We start from the raw sequence: 16,764 nt of genomic DNA on the forward strand, positions 1-16,764 counted from the left end.
AAGAGGAAATGCTAATAAATTTCTAAGTGGCCCCAAACTGCTGAAGCAGAAGATAGACAGCACGTCACCTGCACATCCCGTAGTCTCTGCCCACTTGTGTGTTCTTCACAGACAAGGGGAAGACTGAGTATAGATGCTTTGAGCTTCAGAACTGCGTTGTTTCAGTAGCTTTGTGACTTTCTTCCTTTCTCCCAAGCGTTACCATTAGCCTAAGTCACAACCGCTCTTGTTTCTATGGGGAAAACATATACTTAAGGCTCTTCCGCTCATATCCGGCCTCCTAGCAAACAAAAAAATTGACACCTAAGCACAAGAAAATCTGCATGGCAACTTTTAATTAAATATGTTCTATTTAATAGTGGAGAGATATAGGGGCTGACCTGGTGGCGTAGTGGCTAAATTTGGGCACCTTGCTCTGGTGGCCCAGGGTTCACCAGTTTGGATGCTGGGTGTGGACCACTGCTTGTCAAGCCATGCTGTGGCAGGTGTCCCACATATAAAGTAGAGGAAGATGGGCACGGATGTTATCTCAGGGCCAGTCTTCCTTAGCAAAGAGGAAGATTGGCAGTGGATGTTAGCTCAGGACTACTCTTCCTCAAAAAAAAAAAAAAAAAGAAAAAGAACGGAGAGTAAAACAGTTTATGAATAAAATCATTAAGGTTTTTTTCTGATTAGAAAAAAGGATATGAGAATTCATGTTCTCCTTTATTCAGGGAGAAATATCTAAGAGGGAAACTGCATGCAGAATTTTAATTATGTGCTGAAATACATGATATTTTAAAGAACTTCTTTAACAAAATGGTAGATAGTAGGATTTATTTTAATTTTTCAATCTGCAAAAAAAAAAAAACCCCAAAAACAAAAAAACCAAACTATACTTATATATATACAGTGTCAACATTTTCAGAGCACTTACATCAGGAAACATTGTGTTTCTCTCCAACTATGACAATACTGCATATGCCACAACGAAATGTACAGAAACAATCGCATCAGCAGTCACACAAACATTGTGATTTTACATTTCAATACACAAGAAAAAAATAGACATCTTCCCGGCACTTTGCTTCCTCGTAACCGCGGCTGTCCCCAGTCCGCAGAGCAGTTTCCACACAGGCTTCCAGAAACCTCATCTTTTAAAGCCGCACAGTGGCTCTTTGAGAAGTCATATCCTTCACAGATCCAAACTTAAATAATGAGAAATCTGCCATTTTAAAATAACAACCGATGGTTTATGAATGAGTATGGTGACGTCTACTCACCAAAAGATGTGTAAAAAACTGCATGAAAGTAAAAATAAATAAAGCTGTTGTAAAGCAGTCTTGCTTACACTCTAGTTCAGAACACAAACATAAAACTGTCATTAAAATTTTATAAAGTAATTATTTATATTCAAATTACGACTGTTCGACAAATCTAATGAAAACAAACTGATTTGGTAAAGGGTCAAAGACTTTTCGCTCCAGCAGTGTCACTCACACCAGGACGCTCTGTGGCGAAGGGCAGTAGTGATGACATATCGCTGTGTTCCGACATAAGGCACTAGATCTGAATATGCCATACACTCGCCTTATGTCATATACCTGTCACATTACCAGTGAGTTCTTTGAAATGAAAACTAATAAAATTTCAGGACACAGTGCACTTTAATGACATACAGCATTTGAAATATTTCAGACAAATGTCTGAAAATAGCCTTTTGATGCAAGCCTGAATCTTCAAACACATAAAATCTTTCTTTTTTTATGCTTAGTTTCAACATTACTGGAAAAAATACCCATCACTAAACGTTGATATACATTCATAGCCATTTCAGTCTCTTCTCTCGCGGTCAGTGTTCATGAGGCAAAGCGTGACCCAGAATCTTTGTTCAAGTTTTCCCACCAGGGCTTCTCCATTCACAGCGGTCATTCGGTTTCTGTCTCCTTTTGTTTGGCACCTGTCAGTAGATGGAAAAGGAAAGTTTCAAAGCAACATAAAAATATGTTACAGCTGTGCACGTCCTCCATCACAGCAGCAGTGGTTCTGCCCTGCGGCGGCTCCACCCGCGCCCTGCAGGGCCTTACGAGGCCGTTCTGGAGCTGCAGGAGCTGGAGAAGTGGGGTGAGCAGGTGGGCTCAAGTTCCGCCCCCCCCACCTACCGTTACTACAGCTCGCTTTTAGTCCATATGACACACTGTAGTTCCAAATACCCAAGACTGACTTTGGAAAAGGGTTCTGATAAAATTTTTATAAAAGAAATATGTACTTATGCTTTAGTGAAGGTGCAAAGTATTTCTGTTGTACATACTTACAAAAATGTAAAAAAGGGCATTATAACATGTTTAAGGATAACTGTGCACAGCACCAACCCATATCTGGCCAGGATATTTCAAAATGGGTTGGTAGGGAGAGCTACTATTGTTCTCATCACAGCAGGTTCCCTCCTATTTTCTCATGCGACTCTAGAAGACACTAGACTTTTGAAAGAGATTACCAATCTACAGAAATAAAGGGCTAAAAACCTGTAACTACTGCCATCACACTGCTTACTCCCTGGTTTCATGTGTAGATACCGAGGTTCGTTTGGACAGTCGGACAATGAACTACTGCTAAAAACTTTGTGAAAAAATGTTATATTGAATCAGTGTCTGTAATGAGGAATTGTTTCCACTATCTGGTAAAAAGAATAACCACTGGTGCCTTTTATTCACATTTATAGTGGATGCTTTCTAAAAGTGCCTCTTACTGATTATTCGATAAACACCCACCCAACAGGGCTCGTCCTGGGTCCGGTGCCTTAGTGCACACAAACAGCTTTCACTCACACTTTTGGTTTCAACTCAAAGTATGGAGGGACACGGCCTGTCTCAGCCGCTCATTCTACAGCTGAAGGGATGGAGGCTCGATGAGGTGAGCGGCTTGCTCACACTCAGCTGCTGGGGATAACGGCAACTGGGCTAACCAGACTGGCCCCCTGGTTTGACGCTTATACCGTGCTGTCTCCCACGTGCAGGGGCATCTGCACTGCTGCTGCCAGACGGAGGCAGTCCTGCATTCCAGCAGAGTTCTGCTCCAAATGTCCACTTGTAATCCAGTTATTAGGAACACACAACATTGTCCCAAGTAGTGTTACACACATTCTACTATAGAGAATTCTAATTCAACTGTTGCTGTCTTTCTAACGTTCCTTCTACGGTAACGCGCATTTCAAATCCAGCTCTGGGACACGTTTCCTCCCTGCAGAGGAGCATTAACGGCTTAGAACTTTTGAAATAGCAAATTTAGATGGAAATTTAAACCCATCCAGCCCAACATTCTCATTCTCATGGTTTGCGACACCAAGGCACAGAGAGGATAAGAACTTTACTCTGCGTTGGCGATGCACAAAGAATCTTGGCTGTAGACACAGAAGAGAGCTGAGATTCCGCCTGACTCTGCCGGGCAAACTGTGTGCCTTGGCCCATGCCAGCCGCCTGGAAAAGGGGGGTCTTTTTTTGAGGGTGCCAAGATATGTGCCTGTGGGGATGCGTCTGCCCAGAGATGAGGCCTTTTCCTAACGTGGACAAAGGGACTGGAGAGTCGTATGTAAAACATAACCCACTCTCTGGATTGGTCCTGCTCCTTTCCTGACGTTGTGTGAGGTTTGTCCACCATCAAATATAGCTATGTGTGCTCGCTGTCAATGCTGTGTAGCATTCCACTGGATGAATACAATGCAATCTGACCATTCTTCTGCTCAAAGGTATTTGGGTTATTTCCAGGTTTTGGTTATTACAAATAATGCTCTGAACAATCTCACACCCATTTACTCATTTTATCAATATTTCGTGATTAGAAAGCTTGCCGTGAGTTTCAGGTTCTCTACTACGTTTGGCAATGACTGCCCCAGGTCCTGTCTCTACGGTTTCGGCTTCTGCAGACATGGGGTGGGGCTCCCCAGTGTGCATTCCAAGCACTCCCGGGAGCTGCCGCTGCCCTGCGGCCCCTGTGAGGCAGCGCTCTGGGATCACGCCGGTGGTGTCCTCACTTCGGGGACGTGATATGCTTCTCGCTGGTGGTGGGGATTCTTTCAGGCTGGGTATCCAAGTTACAGGCCAACTGCAAAAACTAGTCTTAGTTAGTCTGACTGATTTTTGAACCAGAGAAAAATCAATACCGTAGTACACGGGCACTTTAATGTTTAACTTCTAGGAGTTCAAAGTGCACGTCACTCAGTCCCCCCTCTTGGCCTCCGTCTGAGGCCCGAGGCTGGGCTGTGTGTACTTAATGGGGCGGAGGGCAGAGCGGGAAGGGAAAGAGGGACGGCTGGTGGTTGTGGGGCCCCTTCAGCCCACCCTACTATTAAATGTGTGATACAGGAGAAACACCAGCTCCTCTTTTCCACTCCTGCCCTCGCTGCACGCTCCCTGACTGTGACCTGAGGGCTTGCTCAGACGGAATCTGGCAGAAAATGAGTTTAGTCACCAACACTGTTTGGTAGTTAATGTAATTTCCATACACTATTAATGGAAAAAAGTTTGTGTTTAGGTCTTTTGTTTTATATACTCAAAACACTAGTAAGCTTTTTTTTTTTTTAAAAAAAAAGGGTCGATGAAGACTTCGATGGATAGAACCCAAAGAACTTCCCTCCTATGTTTTCCATTGAGTAATACTGAAAATAAAGCAAAACGGAAGAGAGTGTAGCCTTTCAATGGAAAAGGTTCTGATGAGCACGGCAGTGAAGCCCCGATCATGCAGGCACCGCGGGGTGTTGAAAGGATGTTCCTGAGTCAGAATACTTGCTATAAACTCTTCTCTGTCACCCAAGTAGAACAGTAAAACTTCAAAACCACAATGAAAGTGAAAATGGTTTACAAGGGAACACACAGAAAGCTGCCATCTGCGGGAGGCGGGGGTGGAGAAGCCACCACCTGCTGTGCCCACTCCCCCACCTCCCGCTCCTCCTTCACTTCAGGGCAAAGGTCAGAAATGGGCATTCCTACCTGCCGGTGTGAGTATCAGGGCTTGTAGAATATCTGACAGGGAAATGATACCCACAATACTATCTGATTCGTTTACTACCACCAGCCGATGGACCTGCAAACAAGAGAAAAGGGGGCCACATGTCAAAGTCTAAATAAAAAAGTTTTAAAATGGATGTTAGAAAAAACATCTGTCAAATACTATACAATGCACATATCCCACAAATGAGAGGAAGTAACAGAGCAGAACCAAATAAAGGTCTTTGGCTCTCATGTTGAAATGCAATGCTGATTTGCTTGCCTACTTTTAAGAAAAACCAGCCAGCTATGCCCTGAGTTTTCAAATTTCAAAATATTAATATAAGAAAGATATAACTCAAAACGTGAAGTACAATGTAGCTAGAATAGTCTCTTAAATAGTTTTCAGTTTTTTAAAGTTGTATCTTACTGTCTAATAACTATCAGATCTATTTTACACGGGAAAGAAGTCCAAATGAGCACTGAAACTAAACAGCTCACTGGTCTTAGACTGTTTATTTCTTATTGTCTTTTCTCTACAAAGTGCATATGTTAATATTCAGAAGATAAATGAAATATTATAATAAGGTGAAATAGATTACATTCATGTCTCATTTTCTACTTGAAAGTCTTTTATAAATGAGTGGATAACGTTCTGAGGCATCACTCTAACGAGGCATCCTTACACGCGAAAGGACTAAGAAAGTGTCAGCTTCTTTGATTTAAAAGCTGCAGGACTGAGGCCTGAGGCCCCCACACACGCTCGGCTACCTTGGAGACCATCTTCTTCATACTGAACAGTCAACCCCACTGCAGGTACAAAACGGGGGGCACAGGAAGGAGATGGAAAGAGGGGTAAATTGTTTTTATTTTTGTCCCTAATGATACTGTATTGGTGATGCTTTTGACATCACAGCTTGCTTTAGGTTTAAAAAAATCACTTTGTCATCTTTCTCATGCCAATCAACAAATTTCTTTTAAAAGTTTCTCTAAAAAACTTAGGTTCTTCAATAATCCTGACATAATGACACAGTTATTTATTAAAATTATAAGTTAAAATGATGGTTTACATCCAGGATCACAGAATGCTTTATATTCTAAACTAGACACACTTTATTGTTAACACTCAATAACAATAATTAAATAACTATCTTTTGAACTACTGAAGGTCGACGGGAGACCATCTTCCCTAGAGAACCATGAGACAGAAAGGACCACCAAATATTTTCTCGTCATCTCTCGCTGAGCCTGAACTTATGAATGTTCCTTGTCTGAGGTATCTAAAGGCTGCTGTGATATTTATGTCATATAAATAAACCAACGCTGATACCACATACCCTTCTCCTAACATTATGTTGAAGCTAAAGCTGGTCTTTGCCCCCCAGTGAGGAGTCATCTGGTGAAAGAAACTATTTTTTAAATTTTTTATTTTTCTGAGGAAGATTGGCCCTAAGCTAGCACCTGCTGCCAATCTTCCTCTTTTTGCTGAGCCAGATTGGCCCTGAACTAACATCCATGCCCATCTTCCTCTATTTTATATGTGGGATGCCTGCCACAGCATGGCTTCATGAGTGCTATACCCAGAATCCAAACCGGCAAATCCCAGGCCACTGAAGCAGAGGGTGCAAATTTAACTGCTGCGCCACCAGGCTGGCCCCAAAAGGAATTATTTTAATGAGGAAAAAGGTCAAGATCTATAACTTAAGAAATTGTTTAATTACATCTTTATTTTCCTCAATGACTTATTTCATATTTCAATGAAATTTCTGTTGCTCACCAGATGAACTTAAACAACAAACCAATCACTTCCTTCTTCTACGAGAGCGCCTGGGACCACAGAGAGCCGCTGGCACTCTGCATGTTCCTCACGTCAGCCAGGACTCCATCACCCAGAAACAGCAGCTCTTATACTGTGGTGTGAGTCTGTCTAGCCTCTTTTATATGCATATGAATCATACTATATGTAGTAACTGACCTTTTCCCTGAGCAATATATTGTTAATGGTTTTCCATATCAACATGATTTTTAATTGTTAAAAAAGATTCCAGAGGAGAGTGATGTCAGCATCATGGTGGAGTGAGCTCTTCCCTTAGACTCTCCCCTCTAAGACACAACAGAAAGGACACTCGTAAACCAACAGAGAACATTCACACAACACAACAAACGTCTGAGAGACCCAGGCAGCCACACGTATGAAGGTGGAGGTGCAGGACCCCCCGGGAGGAAGTGGAAGGAGGTAAGGGGATCTCCTCTCCCTCCCCAGCAGCAACCTAGGGTGTGGGACTGCACACAGCTCTGAGAAGAGAAGGAGGAGGTGGAAGCTCTCTGTGGGAATGCCTTCGCTCCCCGAACTGCCTCCTAGATGTGGATAAGCTCCACATAGATGAGGCTAAGTTACTGTGGGGGTGTCTGCATCAAGCCAGCACCCTAGGAGGGCAGATAACGAGGGCAGAGCGAGAATGTCCCCGGGATCACACACATGAAAGAAAGCGCCTCTCCCTCCACCCAGTGCAACAGCTTGGCCAGTTGGCCAGAGCAAGGGAGCCCTGCCAGGGCACAAGCACATGTGTTAGTAAAGCAGCAGCTGCCAGCGGGCAATGGCAGACAGGCCTCTGTCAGCAGAGATGCCAAAGGACAGGCACAGATGCCAGGGTTCACAGCACGCTCAGAATACACTGCTCCTGACCCCTCCCCGTGGCAGCAGGTGGAATCCATGACCAGATATTACCACTATGCGAAGGCACAAATCTACCCCATCAAAGAGTATGAAGGAATATACAAACACCAGAAGGAAAACGACAAGCACCCAGAAATCAAATCCTGAAGGCACAGAAATTTACTATCTAAATGACAAAGAATTGAAATAGCTATCATAAAAAAAACTCAATGAATTAAAAGAAAATTCAGAAAGCTAGTTCAATGAAATCAGGAATAAAATTAATGAACAGAGGGAATTCTTCACAAAAGAGACTGAAACTTTAAAAAAAAACCAATCGAAAAAGTTGGAGGTTAAAATCATAATGAATGAGATAAAGAAAAATCTGGAGTTCCTTGAATAACAGAGCTGATATTATGGAGGACAGAATTAGCAATTTAGAGCAGAGAAATATAGAACTGTTTCAGATGGAGAAGGAGAGAGAACTAAAACTAAGACGAAATGAAGAAATTCTCCAAGAAATATCTGACTCAATTAGGAAAGGCAGCATAAGGATTATAGGTATTCCACAGGGAGACTAGAGGGAGAAAGGAGCAGAGAGCTTGTTCAAAGAAATAATAGCTGAGAATTTCCCAAACCTGGGGAAGGAGCTGGAATCACAAGTAAAAGAAGCTAACAGAACTCCTAATTACATCAATGTAAAAAGACCTTCTCTGCGGCATATATTAGTTAAACTGGCAAAAGCCAATGACAAAGAAAAAATATTAAGGACAGCAAGGCAGAAGAAAATAACCTAGAAAGGAACCCCTATCAGGCTTTCAGCAGATTTCTCAGCAAAAACCTTACAGGCTAGGAGAGAGTGGAATGACATATTCAAAATTCTGGAAGACAAAAACTTTCAGCCAAGATTACTCCATCCAGCAAAAATATCCCTCAGATATGATAGAGAAATAAAAACTTTCCCAGATAAACAAAAGCTGAGGGAATTCATCACCACAAGACACACCCTACAAGAAATAATCAACAAGGCCCTTATACCTGAAAAAAAAAAAAGGTTTACAAAGCCTTGTGCAAGGAGATAAATAAGGAGACAAAAGAAAAAAATTTCAGCTCTCTATCGCAACGTTATCAAACAATTATAACATTAAAGATAAAAGGTGGGGGGGCCAGCCTGGTAGCACAGTGGTTAAGTTTGGCGTGCTCTGCTTTGGTGGCCTGGGGATCACAGATTCAGATCCTGGGTGTGGACCTAGCACCACTTGTCAAGCCATGCTGTGGTAGCATCCCACATAAAAAAACAGAGAGAGACTGGCCCAGACGTCAGCTTAGGGCCAATGTTCCTCACAAAAGTTAATTAAATAAATAAAAATTATTTTAAAAAATTAAGGAAAACATCAAAATTAGTTATAATCTCGTCATTTTAATCACAAACTCACACAACACAAAATGGAGTAAGTTGTGACAACAGTAACTCCGAAGGGGAAGAGGAAACGAAGGGAACCTGCTTACACTAAAGGAGATGAGAGGCTATCAGAAAATGGACTAGCTCATCTACGAGATCTTTTATACAAACCTCAAGGTTACCACTAAAAGAAAATCACAACAGAGACACAAATGGTAAAGTAAAGAGAAAACTGAGAAAACCATCATAGAGAACTACCAAAGTGAAGTGGCATTCTGAAACATATAGGAGGAGAAACCAGGGAAATACAGAACGACCAGAAAACAAGTAATAAAACGGCAGCATTAAGCCCTTATCTATCAATAATAACTCTAAACGTAAATGGACTGAATTCTCCAATCAAAAGACACAGAGTGGCTGGATTAAAAACAAGACCCAATAACATGCTGCCTCCAGGAAACACATCTCAGCTCTAAAGACAAACATAGGCTCAGAGTGCAGGGATGGAAGACAATACTCCAAGCAAAAGGCAAACAAAAGAAAGCAGGTGTTGTCATACTTATACCAGACAAAGTAGACTTCAAGATAAAAAAGGCCATGAGAGACCAAGGGGGTAGTATATAATGATAAAAGGGACACTTCACCAAGAAGTGGAATATAAATATCTGTGCACCCAACACAGGAGCACCAAAGTACATAAAGGAACTATTAACAAACCTAAAAGGAGATATTAACAACAACACAATAACAGTAGGGGACCTCAACACCCCACTTACATCAATGGATAGATCATGCAGACAGAAGACAGCCAACAAGAAAATAGTGGAATTAAATGAAAAACTAGACCAGATAGACTTAATAGATATATACAGAACACTCCATCCAAAAACAGCAGAATATACATTCTTCTCAAGTGCACATGGAACATTCTCAAAGATAGACCATAAGTTAGGAAACGAGGCAAGCCTCAATAAAGTTAAGAAGATTGAAATCATATTGAGCATCTTTCCCAACCATTAAGCTATGAAACTAGAAATAAACTACAGGAAAAAAGCTCAGAAAGTGACCAATATGTGGAGATTAAACAACATGCTACTGACCAACCAATGGGTCACTGAAGAAGTTAAAGGAGAAATCAAAAAACACCTGGAGACAAATGAAAATGAAAACATACCATACCAACTCATACGGGATGCAGCAAAAGCAGTCCTAAGAGGCAAATTTATAGCAATATGGGCCCACCTGAACAAAGAAAGAAAAAGCTCAAATAAGCAATCTTAAACTACACCTAACAGAACTAGAAAGAGAACAAAGTCCAAAGTCACCAGATGGAGGGAAATTATAAAAATTAGAGCAGAAATAATTTAAATTGAAACAAAAAATACCAGTAGAAAGGATCAATGAAACTAACAGGTTCTTTGAGAAGATAAACAAAATTGATAAACTCTTAGTCAGACTCACTAAGAAAAAAAGAGAGTGGGCTCAAATAAAAGAAATTATAAATAAAAGAGGAGAAATTACAACAGATACCACAGAAATACAAGGGATTATAAGAGAATAGTATGAAAAACTATAGGGCAACAAACTGGACAATCTAGAAGAAATGGATAAACTTTGAGACTCATACAACCTCCCAAAACTGAATCAAGACAAAACAGAGAATCTGAATAGACCAATCACAAGTAAAGACATTGAAACAGTAATCAAAAACCTCCGAAAAAATAAAAGTCCAGGATTCTCTGGAGAATTCTACCAAACATCCAAAGAAGATTTAATACCCATCCTTCCTCAAACTATTCCAAAAGATTGAAGACGACCAGTGCTTCCTAACACATTTCACGGGGCCAACATCACCCTGATCCCAAAGCCAGACAAGGACAACTAAAAGAAGAAAAATTACAAGCCAATATCGCTGACGAACATAGATGCAAAAATCCTCAATCAAATATTGACAAACTGAATACAGCAATACATTAAAAAGATCACACAGGGGCCGGCCCTGTGGCCAGGGGTTAAGTTTGCGTGCTCCACTTTGGTGGCACAGGGTTTTGCTGGTTCGGATCCTAGGTGCGGACATGGCACTGCTCATCAGGCCATGCTGAGGTGGCGTCCCACATGCCACGACTAGGAGGACCCACAACTAAAACAAACAACTATGTACTGGGGGGATTTGGGAGAAAAAGCCAAAAAAAAAAAAAAGACGACTGACAACAGTTGTTAGCTCAGGTGTCAATCTTTAAAAAAAAAAAAAAGATCATACAGCATGATAAGTAGGGTTTATACCAGGGACATAAGCATGGTTCAACATCCACAAACTAATCAATGTGATACACCACATTAACAAAATGAGGAATAAAAACCACATGATCATCTCAATAGACTCAGAGAAAGCGTCTGACAAGATCCAACATCCACTTATGACAAAAACACTCAATAAAATGGGTATAGAAGGAAAGTACCTCAATATAATAAAGGCCATATATGATGATGGCCTTTATTATACAAACGGCCAACATCATACTCAATGGGGAAAAACTGAGAGCCATCCCTCTGAGAACAGGAACAAGACAAAGGTGCCTGATCTTGCCATTCTTATTCAACACAGTACTAGAAGTTTTCGCCAGAGCAACTAGGCAAGAAAAAGAAATAAAGGGTATCCAAACTGGCAGCGAAGAAGTGAAACTCTTGCTGTTTGCAGACAACATGATTTTATATACAGAAAACCCTAAAGAATCCGTCAGAAAACTATGAGAAACAATTAACAACTACAGCAAAGTTGCAGGGTACAAAATCAACTTACAAAAATGAGTTGCATTTCTATACTTTAATAACTAACAGAAAGAGAACTCAAGAGTACAATCCCATTTAAAATTGCAACAAAAAGAATAAAATGTCTAGGAATAAATTTAACAAAGGTGAGGGGCAGGCCTTGGTGGCATAGTGGTTAAGTTCGTGTGCTCCACTTTGGCTGCCCAGGGTTCGCAGGTTCAGATCCCAGGCGTGGACCTATGCACTGCTCATCAAACCATGCTGTGGCAGTGTCCATATACAAAATAGAGAAGATTGTCGTAGATTAGCAACAATCTTCCTCAAGCAAGAAGAGGAAGATTGGTAACAGGATGTTAGCTTAGGACATTCCTCAACAAAAAAAAAGAAAAAAAAAATTAACCAAGGAGGTGAAAGAGCTATACAATGAAAACTATAAGACATTATTGAAAGAAATCAATGACATAAAGAAATGGAAAGATATTCCAAGCACATGGATTGCAAGAATAAATATAGTTAAATTGTCCATACTACCTAAGGCAATTTACAGATTCAATGCAATCCCAAGTAGAATCCCAATGACATTCTTCACAGAAATAGGACAAAGAATCCTAAAATTCATATGGGGCAACAAAAGACCCTGAATAGCTAAAGCAATCCTGAGAAAAGAGAACAAAGCTGGAGGCATCACAATCCCTGACTTCAAAATATACCATAAAGCTATAGTAATCAAAACAGCATGGTACTGGTACAAAACGACACACAGATCAATGGAACAGAACTGAAAGCCCAGAAGTAAAACCACACATCTACAGACAGCTAATCTTCAACAAAGGAACTAAGAACATACAGTGGAGAAAGGAAAGTCTCTTCAATAAGTGGTGTTGGAAAAGCTGGACAACCACATGCAAAAGAACGAAAATAGACCATTATCTTTTGCCATACACAAAAATTACCTCAAAATGGATTAAAGACTTTAAGGTAAGATGTGAAACCATAAAACTCCTAGAAGAAAATATAGCCAATATATTCTTTGACATTGGTCTTAGAAGGATCTTTTCAAATACCATGTCTACTCGGGCAAGCGAAACAGAAGAAAAAATAAACAAATGGGACCTCATCAGACTAAAGAGCTTCAGCAAGGCAAAGGAAACCAGGGACAAAACGAACAGACAGCCAAACAAGTGCGAGAAAACATTTGCAAATCCTATCTCTGACAAGGGGTTAATCTCTAAAATATATGAAGAACTCAACAACAAAAAAACAAACAATCCAACTAAAAAATGGGCAGAGAATATGAATAGACATTTTTCCAAAGAAGATATACAGATGGCCAACAGGCACATGAAAAGATCACTGATCAACATCACTGATCAACATCATTGATCATCAGGGAAAAGCAAATCAAAACTATAATGAGTTATCCTCTTACCCCCATTAGAACAGCTGTAATCACCAAGACAAAAAATAACAAATGTTGGAGAGGATGTGGAGAAAAGGGAACCCTCATACACTGCTGGTGGGAATGCAAACTGTACAGCTACTATGGAAAACAGTATGGAGATTTCTCAAAAAATTAAAAACAGAAACACCATACGACTCAGCTATCCCACTACTGGGTATTTATCCAAAGAACTTGAAATCAACAATTCAAAGAGACTTATGCATCCTTCTGTTCACTGCAGCACTATTCACGATAGCCAACACATGGGAGCAACCCAAGTGCCCACTGACTGATGAATGGATAAAGAAGATGTGTTGTATATATACAATGGAATACTACTCAGCCATAAAAAATGGCAAAACCATCCCATTCACAACAACATGGATGGACCTTGAGGGAATTATGTTACGTGAAATAAGTCAGAGAAAGACAAACACCGTATGATTTCACTCATGTGGAAGATAAACTAACACATGGATAAAGAGAACAGATTAGTGGTTACCAGAGGGGAAGGGGCTTTCGGGGTGGGCATAAGGGGTAAAGGAGCACATTTATATGATGACTAACAAATAATAATGTACAACTGAAATTTCACAATGTTATAAACTATTATGACCTCAATAAAATAAAAAAATAATGGATCCCATCATACAGATGTCCACTGTTCTTATTAATAACTAGGGAGGGATGCCTTACCTATGTCTGCTTATGATCTTCAAAAGGCACACAATTCTAAGGACATTAATAAAAAGTTAAAACATATTCCTAAGGCAATTAAAAACTGTTTGGAAAACAAGCAGCGATGAGATGTTAAATTTAAGTAGAAAAAGAAAAGAGTTCATATTGAGATTCTAAGAGACATGTTAAGAGCCATGACAGCTGAAGCCGGGGGAGTGTCCTCAGCGAGGCTGCAGCAGGGGGAACACACAGCGAGGAAAGCAGGGCTAGGTGACTTCTAGCGACGGCTCCTGAAAGGGAGCACTCGCTCTGATGCAACACACCACCTTCGTGTGTCACTTTCAGACAGTCACGGTTGCCCGTTATTAGCCTAAAAAATTATCAAGTACTTTTCTTCTGGGACTGGATTCTTGCATTTATAATAAAAAACATCAAAATGACTTATCATTATGAATTAATTTTGCCTAATTAGGTGTTGCTCCAGAATGAACACGGTTGCATCCTTCAGTCCCAGAATGAAACAGGGTAACATTCCTATCCCCTCTAACAGGAAAGGGGAGAAACGATTTGGGGGATGGACATACTGAATTGGATACACTATAAAATGATGCTGCTTATCTTTTTTTTTTTTTTTTAAGATTTTATTTTTTCCTTTTTCTCCCCAAAGCCCCCTGGTACATAGTTGTATATTCTTCGTTGTCGGTCCTTCTAGTTGTGGCATGTGGGACGCTGCCTCAGCGTGGTTTGATGAGCAGTGCCATGTCCGCACCCAGGATTCGAACCAACGAAACACTGGGCCGCCTGCAGCGGAGCGCGCGAACTTAACCGCTCGGCCACGGGGCCAGCCCCGATGCTGCTTATCTTTTATTTAGAGTGTTATGCAGAGTAGACTTGAAAACGCTACGGGCAGTAAAGTGCAAGGCACATGAGTGCTGAGGGTCAAGGGACAAAGTTACTCGACCATCCTCTATTTATCCAAATCAGGAAAGAGGGAGAGAGACTGGTGGGAAGAGAGAAAATTAATTTAAAAAAGAGATCAGAACACATTTTATTGATTTATCATTCACTTTGTTAAAACCAGATAATTGTACATTTTTAACTTTAAATTTGTAAATACCCTAATGGCCTTAAAGCTCCTGGGACTTCCGTTTTCTCAAGTATAGGTTTTTTAAACCATGGAAGTATCTTACCAGTTTATTTGATTCAACTATGTATCAGGACTTAATCAATTCAGTTCAGTGAACATTTATTACAGATGACCTACTAGGCGCCAAGTCACGTGCTAGGGTCTGGAATAAGGGAACCGTGCCATCTGACTGAAGTTGAAGGCTGCTTCATGGGCCATTCCCGTGATTCAGAATTCCCGAGGCACTACTGACTGGTTAGTGCCTGTTGCAGTGCGGCTTCGGCGGGAAAGGGAAGGAGGGCAGGAGCAGGGGACAGCCATCTCACCTCAGCTCTTACTATTCTATCCACAATGGTCTCCAGCACTTCCAGCTTACTGCACTTCACAACACCTTCGAAATACTGTGAGCGGTGCTGAAGGGCCTGGGTCACTGTGATATCTAAGTTATTGTACGTTTTTTCAGCAGCAAGGTTCTGTAATAAGGTAACAGAACGAATTATATGCTTTCATGTCAATTCACATTAATGACCAAAATTAGTAAGTTTAAAGCAACTTGATTTTTAAAAACGTTCATGTTTATCTTAACTTAGTAACACCATACCAGCTTGCGACATGCCATTAGTACTGTTATTTCATCATCTTAATAATAATAATTAAAGCTCGCAAAGCGTACCTTAATTATGAAGCACCCTTGTTAAATTTTGACTGTACGTCCTACTGAAGATTCCCCCACTCTTACCCTATGAGGCTCTATACCCTGAGTGAACAATCGTGTAAGAGGTGGCCTAACATTTGTAAAGGGTGAGAAGTGCCACAGAGCTAGGGAACCTGAATGAATGGTCTCTCCCCACGTTTCTGGGGGACCCATCAGAATCAACCAATTATGGACGAAGAACAGGCCATATAAGCCCCAAAGATCCAAACGGCTTCTCAGGGCGCTGATTAACCTGAGAGGGTCCCACTCAATCAAATTCCAATAGGCAGATTTTTTGGTGTCTATTATGTTAAACAGAGTAAGATGAAACAAAAGGGTCTGAGACAGCCGCAAAAGAATATTTAATGCTGGGGTCAATAATATGGCAGAAAATGGTGTGCATGTTTGGGGCTATTAAAGTTGCAGTTCCTTTTCTTAAAAATAATGTAAAACTCTAAGGAAGTGCCTTTAAAACGAATGAGAAAAAAGGGCGTCAAGTGGAAAGCTGTAGCACCAAAATCTACCAAGTAGATTTAAACCAGGGACTAAAACAGAGGACTTCACATAACTCTATCGAACACATCTGCCGTCTTCTTTAGAACAGCTGTTCCCATTTGCAAACAACGGCATGTGGACGACAAGGGTCCAGAAACTCATGTGTCCACTAAGCACATGAATGTTGGCGGAAGGAATAATGCCTCCCACATAGAAATATGATCATTTACAATAGAATACATGCTGTAGTGATGATAAACTACACATGTACTGAAAGGACAAAGAATTATAAAACGCTACCAAATATTATTCATTGCCAAACTGATGAATATTAAATCTATGAGGAGTCTATGGAATTCTCTGATAAGATCCTCATCCTCAAAAAAGCTAGGAACTATTACATTAGGAAAAAACAAAAAAAATTAATGTTTTTAAGCACATTCTAGATGATAAGGTTTAACAAAATTAAAAATACTTACAATTACATCAAATTTGGAATAAATATCTACAACTTTTCCTAAAAATGAAAATATATGTTAGAA

At 40.5% G+C, this 16,764-nt stretch overlaps 1 protein-coding gene across 17 annotated transcripts in view; it reads right to left on the bottom strand.

Moving 5' to 3' along the window:
* Positions 1 to 802: 802 nt before the first annotated feature.
* Positions 803 to 16,764, bottom strand: part of PRKAG2 (protein kinase AMP-activated non-catalytic subunit gamma 2) — a 279,884-nt gene continuing 263,922 nt past the window's right edge. For all 17 annotated transcript variants that reach the window (XM_044765712.2, XM_044765711.2, XM_070516698.1 and 14 more), the window contains 4 exons: positions 16,702 to 16,739; positions 15,360 to 15,506; positions 4,965 to 5,058; positions 803 to 1,939 (listed from right to left, as the gene is read on the bottom strand). In XM_044765712.2, coding sequence (XP_044621647.1) covers positions 1,908 to 1,939; positions 4,965 to 5,058; positions 15,360 to 15,506; positions 16,702 to 16,739 — 311 coding nt within the window. In that variant the 3' untranslated portion in view covers positions 803 to 1,907. The remainder of the gene's footprint in view (positions 1,940 to 4,964; positions 5,059 to 15,359; positions 15,507 to 16,701; positions 16,740 to 16,764) is intronic.

Source organism: Equus asinus, chromosome 1 (assembly GCF_041296235.1).
Source record: "Equus asinus isolate D_3611 breed Donkey chromosome 1, EquAss-T2T_v2, whole genome shotgun sequence".
Classification (NCBI taxonomy): domain Eukaryota; kingdom Metazoa; phylum Chordata; class Mammalia; order Perissodactyla; family Equidae; genus Equus; species Equus asinus.